At 44.5% G+C, this 12,560-nt stretch overlaps 1 protein-coding gene across 1 annotated transcript in view; it reads right to left on the reverse strand.

The window, feature by feature from the left end:
- The window catches only part of LOC102449468 (SITS-binding protein-like), a 64,635-nt gene that overhangs the window by 6,388 nt on the left and 45,687 nt on the right, over positions 1-12,560 (reverse strand). Inside the window, exon 9 of the mRNA XM_014577823.4 lies at positions 10,980-11,159. Coding sequence (XP_014433309.3) covers positions 10,980-11,159 — 180 coding nt within the window. The remainder of the gene's footprint in view (positions 1-10,979; positions 11,160-12,560) is intronic.

A 12,560-nucleotide genomic window follows, 5' to 3' on the forward strand; every position in this document is an offset into this window, starting at 1 on the left:
GGACTATCAAGCACTTCCATGATTTTTTTATCTGCATCTTCAAGGTAAAGTGGGGGGTTCAAGTTAAAGTGGAACTTGGGCTCTAACCCATAATAACCTCTGCTATGTATGCGAAGCTAGTCTTAATGCACCCCCAAATTCAAAGCAAGAGATGTTTCTGTGTGCATGGGAGGGGTGGTTTAGCCAAAACCTGGGTAAGAGCCCAGGTGAACTGTGCAGTGAAGACAGTCTTTCTGGCTGGCATCCAGCTTCCTTACATGCTTTCAAAAATCCAAGACTGATGTCTAGTTTCGTGCATAATTGCTTTGGATAAAAAAAAAAACAAACCCCAACGGGTTAATCCCCAATTAAATTATTTTTATTCTGAGATCTGGCATAACTGTGTGTCCTCTAAAAATAGCCAAGAGTCAGCCTCTGCAGTATGGCTCCTTCATGGTAATCCACAATTCCCAGAGAATGTTAAAGCTCTCTCTCTCTCTTTAAACAAATGGGAAAAGAACAGGTTTTAAAAGATTAAAAGCTTTTGTTGGTAGATGCATTCTAATGTCCTTCTTTACCTCCTGAAAAATGAATGGCAAATCGCAAGCTCTTGAAAACATTTATTACTGAGAAATTATTTCACTTCAGAAACTGGAAAAGGATTTCAAGAACCTACATTACAAGTTTTGCAAAAAAAAAAAAAATGCATTGCATTTTCTAGGGAAGAGCCAGCTGGTTTTGCATAATTTTGAGCCCACTGGAACGCTGGGGGTTTTATTCAAATTTAAATGTTACTACCTCTTTTGGGAGAGACTGAAAAATCAAGGGGAAATGAGAGAGATGCTAATGAAAAAATAAGTATTAAAAACAATTAACGTTCTATAAAAGGATACTCACAGATGATGTGACCACACATACTAAATACAAATAATTGGACTTATTTGTGGCAACATTTAGGCTTGTGAAATGCTCATGAAAAAGTACATTTTCCAAAAAAATGTGCTGATGTTATCCTGCCAGCTGCTGGATCAACAGCTATGTGGGCAGAGTGAAAAGATTTTTTTTCTTTCCAGTATCTCAGTAAACTTATCATGAAAAATGGAACAAGTGCTGTTAAATGTCAAGCTAAGAAACAGCTTTGAGAGTGGCTCTGTTCCTTTGGCTTCTCTCTTTGTGCCAAACACAGTGTATCACACTGAACACTTGTTCCACTGGACTGTTTGTTCCCAGTAAACCCAATGCAAATTTTACTTAACATAATATGCCCTGAACAAACATTTTGTAGGTTTTTTTAAATAAGGTTTGATAGATAAAATTAACAAAATGGGTATTTTACAGGGGGTCCAGAACAAAGTTTTTAGGGCATGAGGATATTTTGGGAAACCAATAGACAAGGGGGGTAAGTCAATATCTTCTATTGAACCAACTTCTAATGGTGAAAGAAACAACAGAAGTTGGTCCAAATAAAATATTATCTCAACAACCTTGTCTCTCTCATATCCTGGGACCAACACAACTACAACACTGCAAACAACAATGGTAAACCAGGACCGTTTTGGTAAAACCAGGTCATATTGTCACTTTATTTATTGGTGCCTGCTGAACTTTCAGCTATTGTTCCTCTTGCCATTGTTATGTGGAACTTTAGATACTTGTGAGTGGGTTAAAGTAACATGTGCCTGTTTCAGTCATAGACTGGTGACATTTAACTTTCACCGTGGGTTTTTATTATCCTTATTCATTATTGGTACAATGCTAGTACCTAAGACCCCTTGTCATGGATCCCATTGTACTAGATGCAGAACAAACGCAGAATAAACATTGACAGTCTAAATATCAAACAAGAGAGGACAGGCGGAGGCAGAGGGAGTACAAGGTTCACCTGTCCCCCAAAAGATAACTGTAATTGTTTCCCTTTCATTTTTGAAAAAACTGTGGAAGGAGTTTCCAAAGAATGTGAAGAAACAACATGTCTAGAGAAATAACAGATTATACCCAGCATCATATGACTGCAGCCTTTTCTACCTATGCCATGTGCATCCCTGTGCCATCTGTGCACCTTTCGGGTTTTGTACTCCATATGCTATGGAATTATGAGCTGGTCATATAATATTCATTGTGAATTTGGGCAGTTTCCCCATCCAATAGTTATTCACAAATACATTCTTTCATTAGTTGGCTGGGTCTGTGTAATGCTTTAGACCAGGGTGGGAAACTTTTTGGGTTGCGGGGGTCGCCCACCCACAGAAAAATCAGTTGGGGGCTGCACACAAGTAAGAAGCAAAAAAACCCCAAAACAAAACAAAGACAAACGCTCACTGATGTGGGTCCTGACTGAGAAGGAAAAAGACATTCCCCACATTCCCCTTACACTCCAGAGCCTAGGAGGCCCCAGCCTAATAGATTTTGTGTGCTCCAGTCTCGCAATGAGGTAGTGGGGAGCACCAGTGTGGGCACCCCAATGCTGGAAGGGGGCATGCACCTCGGGGGGCTAGATCCAGACAAGCCAGGGGATGCATCTGGCCCTTGGGCCTGAGGTTTCCCACCCTTGCTTTAGACACGTTTATTTTTAATACTGAAGCAATTTTAATACACAGAGATGGAAGCACCTCCTAACTTTCCTTCCTCTGTAGTTCCCTCCTTTGACATGCTGACTTCATACTATCTTGTGCCCTTTAAGGCACAATTTGTTGCAGTTCTATCAAAGTCCAGGACACCAAATATGTATCGCTATATCTATGTAACATTTACAGTCTGTGTTCTCTTCCTGTGTCTTCACAGTGAATTTAAGTATGCACGTAGGAAAGGAGGCGTTACAATGGGCCAGATCCTGCTGTCATTTTAATCAGTGGAAGTTGGGTCATGAATATGAGAGGATGAGGATTGGTCCCAAACATGGGGCCATTTCCCCTACTCCAATGTCACCGATAATGCAAAGCTCAATGAAGTCAGCCAAGCAACAATTTTTCAGCCTTCTCAAAATGGCAGACTGTACTTTCCCTCAGATAAGTTGTTGATCGTGATGGAAGACTGTCAAAGGATTTGGTTCAGTAAAATGCCCTAACATTTGGATTGCTCTCTGCATTAGTGGTTGGACATGACAGAACATTTTGCACATGTCCCATCCCTCCCCCGCTATATCGAAGAAGCCAGAAATTGCACAAGAATGGGCTTTTTGTTGTTGTATTTTAGAACTTCCAACCCCAATGAGCTACGCTGCATGAAAATGTAAAATAACAGCATTCAATCTCTTTCTGAGCTCATAAAAAGTTTGGCTCAGGTTTGCTTTGAATAGCAGAATAGGTTTGTGCTTGCGTTAGTTCCAATATCACCACTAGAGATTGATTGCAGCATTTGCCTAGGAACACATTGGATTGTACTCTATTTTAGGGGCCAAACTTTCAGCCAAACTTTGGGTCTCTACCTTTCAGGAGGAAGGTCTGAGGTCATTTTGATCTTTGTTCTTAAAAATAACTTACTTCTGATGCAGATCACAGTACTGTACTGGAACTGTGTCATTCAATTGCACAGGAGACAGTTTACAAGGTTTTGGGTAAGGAAATGCACTTTAGATTGTTTGTGATTGTAACAAATCTTCAACATTACAGCCAAAATTCCAGACCTTTGTTATTGTCGATTTTTTTTTGTGACGTTTATCATTCAATAACATTTTCCATGATCAACCCATGTTTGCAACTGGGACATTCCACATCCCTAATTATTGGGAGAGCTAGGGATCTGAGATCATGTAAATGAATAAATAATCATACAGGCCACAGGATGCTAGTGTTACCTCGTCACATTTTGTGAGATATGCCATAGAATTTTCAGTGACCACAAGCGGTCAGAATTCTGCACTTTCCCCTACTCAGAAAGACTGTTACTCTAGCAATGTGGGAACATCTTACCAGGCACTGGTCCAGTACAAAAAAAACAAAACACAAAAAAACACATCCCCCTTCTGAAAATGGGTGTTTTATCATTGATTTCTGTGTGAGTGGGATTGGGCTTGCAGTATTGGAACTTACCTGTCAGAAATAGAGGGTGGAGCATAGGGTGTCTGTTTCATCCAGTTTGACCTCCCAGTTTGACCTCCCTTCCCTAGGGTCTTTCTGTGAATTGTTGGAGCTGAGCCCTGGCGTAATTCCCAGACTGCTGATATATGATAGTCAGACCCGACACAGTCAGAAAAGCCCACCTAGCCCAGAGATTTTAAGATCAAACAATAAACACAGATAATAAAATATGTTTTCAATTTAAATGTTTATACTTCTCTCCCTGACACATACGTGTCCTTCTCCTTTCACCCAGGCACTCAGACAGCAGCCAGAGCTGGGGAAAGCTGCATTCTTACGCCTGTCTCCCCGCTGGCTGTTTAACCCCTCCGCTGCTGGTTCTCTGCAGTGATTGCTTTGCTACTAGTGATGTGCAGAGAATATCAGGAAATGGCCCAGTGTCTCTGGCAGTGCAAGCTGGTGCTGTCACTCACACTCATCTCAGCGTGCCCAACAGCGCAGCTTGTGCCATAGTACAGAGACAGTTTGACAGTGCTGTGAGTGACATCCTCGGTCCTCATTCTAGCATGTCTGGCAGCCACCGGAGAGCTGCCTTCCAGGCGTACCCAGCAGCACAATGGGCACTAGGCCTAGATTCCATCTGGCACGTGTAGCAGCAGCGTAGTACAGAGGTGGACAGGTATGTCCAGGGCCATGCAGATGCACATCTGACAGGGCTGTAGGAGACATCACAGGGATGCAGCCCAGCACGTCCAGCAGGATCCGTTACCCAAAAGAGCTCACTGTTTGGCAGGACCGTGAGGCATAGTGCCTGGCAACAGCTTGGCATCGTACACTCCCCCAGACACAACCCATGTCCATGAAGAGCCACCAGTCCCATGAAGCCAGTGTAGCGGGTACAGAAAAGCAGGGGAGAGGGGGCATTGCTCAAACACAGCTTGGCCTGTCCAGCTGGCATCGCAGGAACCGTGCCCATATCTAGCCCTGCGCATGTGGCAGCGCAGCACTGTGGATAGTGCCACCCAAATGCACCTCAGCACATTGGCCTAGGCTGGTGTCTCCCAGTCACACGGGGTAGATGCAAGGGCACAATGAATGGCGTTGCCCGATGTGGCTTGGCACAGAGTCCCACTGTGCAGGTGCAGCCTAGCACGCCTGGCAGGAGGAACGTAGCCCTGACCTGGATGCAAACTCAGTGTCCTGTGGCGCAGCGAGTCATAGGTCATGCATGGGGGGGAAACAGATCACGTGCAACTCCCCCAAATGCATGGATGGGAGGGGCCGACCAACAGCTGGCAGGGAGACTAGTGCCCACAGCTGGTCTCTCTCCCCCCTGCTGCTGCATTCACTGGTGGGGGAAGTGGAGCAACGGCCCCAGCTCTCTGCGCTCCTCCAGCCCCATCACCTAGGGGAGGAGATGGGACCACTCCAGGCTCACCCGCAGGAAGCAGAGCAGCTAGGGGAGGCACCCTGGGCAGCAGTGACGGCTGAGTTTAGGATCCTGACAAAAGGAAGAAAGCAGAGCAGCAGAATACAGACCCCAGACTTCAGAAGAGCAGACTCTGACCCCCTGAGAGAACTGATGGGCAGGATCCCCTGGGAGGCTAATATGAGGGGGAAAGGCATCCTGGAGAGCTGGCTGTACTTTAAAAGAGTTATTGAGGACACAGGAACAAGCCATCCCAATGTGCAGAAAGAATAGCCAAGATGGCAGGCAACTGGTTTGGCTTAATGGGGAAATCTTCAGCGAGCTTAAACACACAAAAAAGCTTATGAGAAGTGGAAACTTGGACAGATGACTAGAGAGGAATATAATAAACACATTGCTCAAGCATGCAGGGGCGTAATCAGGAAGGCCAATGCACGACTGGGGTAGCAGGGGATGTGAAGGATAACAGAGGAAGGGTTTCTACAGGTACCTTAGCAACAAGTAGAAGGTCAGAGAAAGTGTGGGACCCTTACTGAATGGGGAAGGCAACTTACTAACCAATGGAGTGGAAAAGCTGAAGTACTCTATGCTTTTTTGTCTAAGACTTCACAGACAAAGCGAGCTCCCAGACTGCTGCACTGGGCAGCACAGTATGGGGAGGAAGTGAGCAGCCCTCAGAAGTGAAAGAACAGGTTTAGTGCTATTTAGAAAAGCTGGACATGCACAAGTTCATGGGGCCAGATCTAATGCATCCGAGGATGCTGAGAGAATTGGCTGATGTGATTGTAGAGCGATTGGCCATTATCTTTGAAAACTCTTGATGATTGGGGGAGATCCGGGATGGTTGGAAAAAGGCAAATGTAGGCAAATGCCCATCTCTGAAAAAGGAAAAGAGGAGGATCCGGGGAATTACAGACTGGTCAGCCTCACCCCAGTCCCTGGAAAAATCACGGAGCAGGTTCTCAAGGAGCCCATTATGAAGCACATGTTGGAAAGGCAGGTGATCAGGAATAGGCAACATGGATTCACCAAGGGCAAGTCATGGCTGACCAACCTATTTGCCTTCTATGATGAGATAACTGGCTCTGTGGATATGGAGAAAGCAGTGCACATGATATACCTTGACTTCAGAAAAGCTTTTGATACAGTCCCCCACAATATTTTTGCCAGCAAGTTGAAGCAGTATGGCATGGATGAAAGGACTATAAGGTGGACAGAAAGCTGGGTAGATCATTGGGCTTAACAGGTAGTGATCAATGGCTCAATGTCTATTTGGTAGTCAGGATCAAGTGGAGTGCCGCAGGAGTTGGTCCAGGGGGCGGTTTTGTTCAGCATCATCATTAATGATCTGGATGATGGGATGGATTTCACCTTCAGCACGTTCACAGAAGACACTAAGTTGGGGGGAGAGGTAGATACACTGGAGGGCAGAAGTAGGGTCCATGGTGACCTAGATAAATCGGAGGATTGAGCCAAAGGAAAGTGGTGGAATCGCCAACCTGAGAGGTTTAAGGCCAGGCTTGACCAAGCCATAGCTGGAACGATTTAGTTGAGGATGGTCCTGCTTTGAACAAAGGATTGATTTAGATCAGCAGTTCCCAGCTGCCAGACCGTGGACCACTTCCTGTTAAGCCTCAGTTGCCCTCGGGGTCAGAGCTGGGGTACACCACTCCCGCCGTAGCTCTTGAGAAAGGTGTGACTTGCCCCCGGATCTTAGCCAACCAGCACCAGGCAGGGGTAGGGTTTCCTCCCGGACACAGAAGAGCACCTTGCTGCATGGCGGGAGGGCTTCACAGAACCTGGCACGGCAGCCTTAGAGCAGCCATGACCCAGGCAGCAGCACTCAGCTGGCGGCTGGGAGGCAACGCAGGGCTAGGTGAGGGGGTGTGGCAGGCACTAGTGGGTCTGGGGGTAGGGCTAGTGCTGAGGGGCTTTGTGGGTGGGGGGCTCTAAGAGGCAGGAGGCTGACACTGGGGTGTCTGGGGTAGGGAGCTGGCACTGGAGGGCTCTGGGGGTGAGGCTAGTAGTGGGGAGGTTTCTGGGGGCAGGGCCAGCTCTGAAAGGTCTGGGGACGGGGCTAATATTGGGGACTGGGGGCTGGAGGGAGGCTGTGGGTGGGTTGGGTGCTGTGGATCTCTGAAAACAGGAGGCTGGCCCTGGGGGCTCTGGTGGTGGTGGGGCTCTAAGGGGCGGGGGACTACCACTGAGGCATTTGGGGGCTGTCACTTGGGGCTCTGAGGGAAGGAGGCTGGCACTGGGGGGGTTGGATGCAGGGGACTTTGGGGTCTGTGGCTGGTGCTGGAGGGTAGTGGAGGGGTGGGGGCTTTAGGGTAGGGCTGGCACTGGGGAGCTCTGGGGGCTGGAGCTTTTGGGGACCGGTAACATTTTATTTATATATTTGGTATTTGCATAATTAACATGCAAATAAAATGTTACCGGTCCACCAAAAGTTTGTGAATGGGTTTGCTGATCCCCCGTGTAAGAAAGGTTGGGACCCACTGGTTTAGATGACCTCCTGAGGTCTCTTCCAACCCTGTGATTCTAGGAGTGTGAATGCTGCAACTGCACACATGAGGGTCTCCAAGTGAACAGTAATTTTAATAGTACAACCTGTCAAACTTGAAGGAATTCCTAAGTAAACAATATAATTAATATACAATCCAAAGGTCAGGCTACAAATTGGGCACCCAAAACCAAAGCATCCCACATCACTAGTCACTTCTGAAAACATTGGCCCAGAAGACTTGTAGCCCTCAGAATGGAATTCACTTTTAAAAATCAAGCTTTAAAATTCCTATTGTACTTCTTAAGGCCTCAAATCAAAGCTACCTTTAGCAAAACCCTACCAAGGTTTTTGGCATTGTATTTTGGATTGGGTTTGAAGCTGAAATCGTCATCCTCTTTTGGTGACATCATAATGCACTGCTATGAAGATGTCCCAATTCCAAACAGAAAATTATGTTTTCAAGGAATAAACTGCAAATGAAATCTTAAACCACCATGACCCTCAGTTTTTATGCAATTTTTCTAGTAATCAAGAGTTAGAGACAGAATACCGAAAACATACACTATCAAAGCAGAAATATATTAGAAAGAAGTTTTAAATGAGTCTTCAATTACTCTTTAAGCATACAATCTAGATTTAATAAGGCCGTAATTAGATGCTACATTTCACACCATTTATATGCTAAGTGAACGCTTAGTGAATCTTAAAGCAATGAAAGAGATAAATCTTGCAGAGGCAGATTGTCAATAAATTGAAACCTACAAACTTTAAGCCAAGATCAATGTGTGAATATTCCAAAATTGCAAAAAATATTTAGACATTTAAATGAATCTTGATCTGAACAAATAAAAAAACTTCAGGCAACTTAATTAGATATCAACTGAGTTTGACACTCTACTGGAAAATGAGTAAAATTATTAATTGCTATTTAATGTGCTGCAACTATCTTATTACATTTTTAAATGGTAACTGATAATGTTCACTTAACATGAAATTACCTTATGGATCTAGAGGGTTGTAATTTAGAATATTCTATCTGTTCAACTAGTATGAAAATCTCCTCAATATGAGCATCTAGGGGATCAAAAACAGCTTCAAGTAAGTTCACCAGCCCATTTGTCTATAGACTTTAATGCCTTCATTAGGGCACTAAATTCAGCCTGTGTTTGAACACTAAGTTAATCTCAGTTTTCCTTTCCATCATTAGCACAGTTGGGCAAAATTTTTCAGATAATAACTGGTTTTCAGTGAAGAGTGTATATTTAGCTACAACATTTCATGATTTCACATCAGTTGACTGAATTGTTTTAGCTGAATTTAAAAAAACAAAACAAAATATTCTAAATATTCAGTTCTAAATATTTTTGGTGAAAAAAATGTAAATGTGTACTAAGAAAGACCCAAACATTTTGATTTTGTCAAAGCAAAATGTTTCCTTCAACACAAACTGATTTTTTGACATTTCTATGAGCTGAAAATGACTCAGTGCTTTTCATTTTCAAAAACATTAACTAACACTAGCAAAGTGTGTGACTCTTCTTATTCTCAACCCCACAGGAGAAATGAGGAAACAAAAGCAAAGGCTATGTGACTTGCCCAAGGTTACAGAAAGTCAATGACAAATTTGTGATCAGATTTTAGAAGTTCCTGGCTGTGAACTTTTTGCCTGTCACTTGCTTTTGCATGGAAATGGAACAAATGATAATTGGAAAGAAAAAAATAATCACTTAAACAAGCGAACCTTCTATGAGTAATCAAGAAATGCATTATAAATGGCATTCCTTCGCACTCTTTTTTCAGTAGCGAGGGGGCAGGAAGGAAATCATCCAGTGATCAACATTGCACCTAATACTCATTCTGATTTCCCAAGGTTCAATTTTACTTTTTTTGGTAAATTTTTGGCTCTTCGTCAAAATTAGAAGAGTCAATGAGCTCCTTACCAACCTTACAATAATGAACCAGATGTACAGAGCTCAGTGTTCTAGAATAAGCCAATAACAATAAACGAGTACACATCCCAGCTCCCACAAGCCACCAGGAGAGCCTCACCTAGTACTCAGAACCAACCCTATGAAGCAACTCCAGTGTACATGTATAGAGGATCCTATAATAGCAAACCAATGAGTTTCTGCAATTGGAGAGGTTGGGGTCATTAAGGAAAATGAATGGGCCAAGGAGGTGAATGAAGTTTACAAAATACTTTTCAGATAATTGGAAAATCCTGTTGCTTGTACCAGCACTATAAGTGGCAGCAACTTTGCCAGAACATTACAGACACAACTGTGAAATACTGATGCTGCGGGGGTGAGAGGAAAACATCCCCTATCTCAAAATTATTCTTGTGGTGTCTATGCCAAGCTTATCAAAGGTAGGACAATTGGAAGGGATTCAGAGAAGTGCAACAAAAATGGCTGGAGCAGATGACTTATGAGGAAAGATTTAAAAAAGCTAACTACACATAGCGTGGCTGAGCGATAAAGAAGGCAGGTATCTAATCACAAGTACAAGTATTTGGATAATATAAATGTCAGGAAGGAAAGAGTGTTGTTTAGAGTAGGCAAAGGGGCCATAACTAAGAGTAATGGGATGAAACTCAAAAGAAAAATGAATAGGTTGAACATCAGGAAACAACTGGCAGTAAAATATGATAAACTATGGAGCAACCTCTCTAGGGATGCGGTGGATGCTTACTCACGAGAGCCATTTTAAATTAGTCTGAGAAAAGCACTGGAAAATATAGGAAATAAATCTTCCATTGACCTCCTGGTTTGAATGAATGCCAAAGCCCTCATTGGTTTTTTCCAACTTTAATGTCTGCGGGCCTAATCCAAAGCCCACTCAAGTCAATGTGAGTCTTGTCCTTGACTTCACTGGGCTTTGGATCCATTCCTCTGTTTCAAAAACAGGAATTCCATTTAATTTGGAGCTTTCAATGAGGAAGGGTGGGAAGTGAAATGCAAGCATGGGGTGGGGGAAGGTACCTAGTCTTAATAATAATCTTAGTAACATTGCTGAGTGTAGTTAAGGCCCAAGTCTTTGTCTTTCTTACCTCGTCTCCAATGAGGAATTCGTCATCTACAGTGAAGGTGACTGGGTCATTGGGACTGACCCACCACAGTGGCCGGAAGATGGGATACCCCCACGAGAGCCATTCCTTGCTGAATTTTATAATGAGGGGCACAACAAAATCTTGATGCCTCCGTATGTATTGCCTAGTGAGATTCAGGACCTGAGGAGAAGAATTCAGCATGTTCTTTCGCTTAATGGCAATAAAAGCAGAAAAATGAGATGGCTAAGTCTACTTATGTATAGCTGGACAGAAAGAAAAGCAGATGCAGTAAGTCCTAGCAGAATAATCAACAGAGATAGCAGACAATCATGTGCAAATAGCTGTGAGCTGTGCATGTCAGTAACATCCCCTCTGGAGTCATCTCTTCTAACCCATGAGTGATGACCCTTCTGCCACTAGTGTAGAGGGTATGATTTAAACACTCACTCTTCCACCTTGAATTTTCACAAATCATTGGACCTTAGTCCAAAATAACGCCCCCGCCCCCCAAAAAAGTTCAAATTAGTAAGTGGAGCATCCACACTGCCAAGCCCATTATTTCGGAATAAGAGGCTGTGGAATTCAAACTCTGTACCCCCGCTTTTCATCAGGAATAACACTAATTGCGAATTTATAAGTTGAAAATAACATTAGTGTGGACACTCCGGTGACACTAATTTGAACTCGCTGGCCTCCAGGAGGCCTCCCACAGCTCCCCAGAATGCTTCCTGGGGCTCTGAGTCCAAGATAGTGCGTCCACATTAACAGAGCCTGCCTTGGACTAATTTCAATGCTTTCCCGTAGTAAGGACACACAAGTTCGAATTTGTTAAATTGGAAGTTCTTAACTAGAATTTAGTAATTTTGAAATGATTTCCTAGTGTAGACATGACCTTGTAATCTCCCTCAGCTCCATATTTGAGATCAGATACTTGCTGCTTTAGAGGCAGGAGGGAAGTGAATCTTTCCTAGGTTCATCTACACAGTTGTGTGTAGCTCGAAATAAGTTACACACTTTGAGCTACGCAAATTGTGTAGCTTATTTCGAGATAGCCTGGATATTTGGCGCTGTCCCAGAAGTGGCTGAAATGTCTCTGCAGCCCCTAGGCAGAAGGACAGTTCTGTGCCCTGCCTCCATGCCCAGCGCTGGCTCTGCAGCTCCCATTGTCTGGGAAACGTCGCCAAATGGAGCAGCAGGGGGCACCTGCGGGCTCAGACAGTACACAGAGCTCCCTGGCCCCTCTGCCTAGGAGCCGGTTATGCCTGCCTCATGTGGAGGCAGGGCAGGCGGGGAGCTTGCTTTAGCCCTACTGCATCACCAACCAGGAGCCACCTGAAGTAATTATCACCCAGCTGGAGCTTGCAGCGTGAACCCCCTCCCACACCCAAACTCCAAGCTCCAGCCTTGAGTCCCATCCTTCACTCCAAACCCCTCATCTCTGGTCCCACCCCAAAGCTCACACCCCATCCACAGCCTGCCCCTCCCTCCCCCATATCCCTACCACCTGCCCCAGCCTTGAGCCTACCACTGCACTCTGAACCCCTCAACCCCAGCCCAGAGCCCCCTCTTACACCCTAAGCC

This window comes from Pelodiscus sinensis, chromosome 5 (assembly GCF_052426305.1).
Source record: "Pelodiscus sinensis isolate ZL-2025 chromosome 5, ASM5242630v1, whole genome shotgun sequence".
NCBI lineage: Eukaryota > Metazoa > Chordata > Testudines > Trionychidae > Pelodiscus > Pelodiscus sinensis.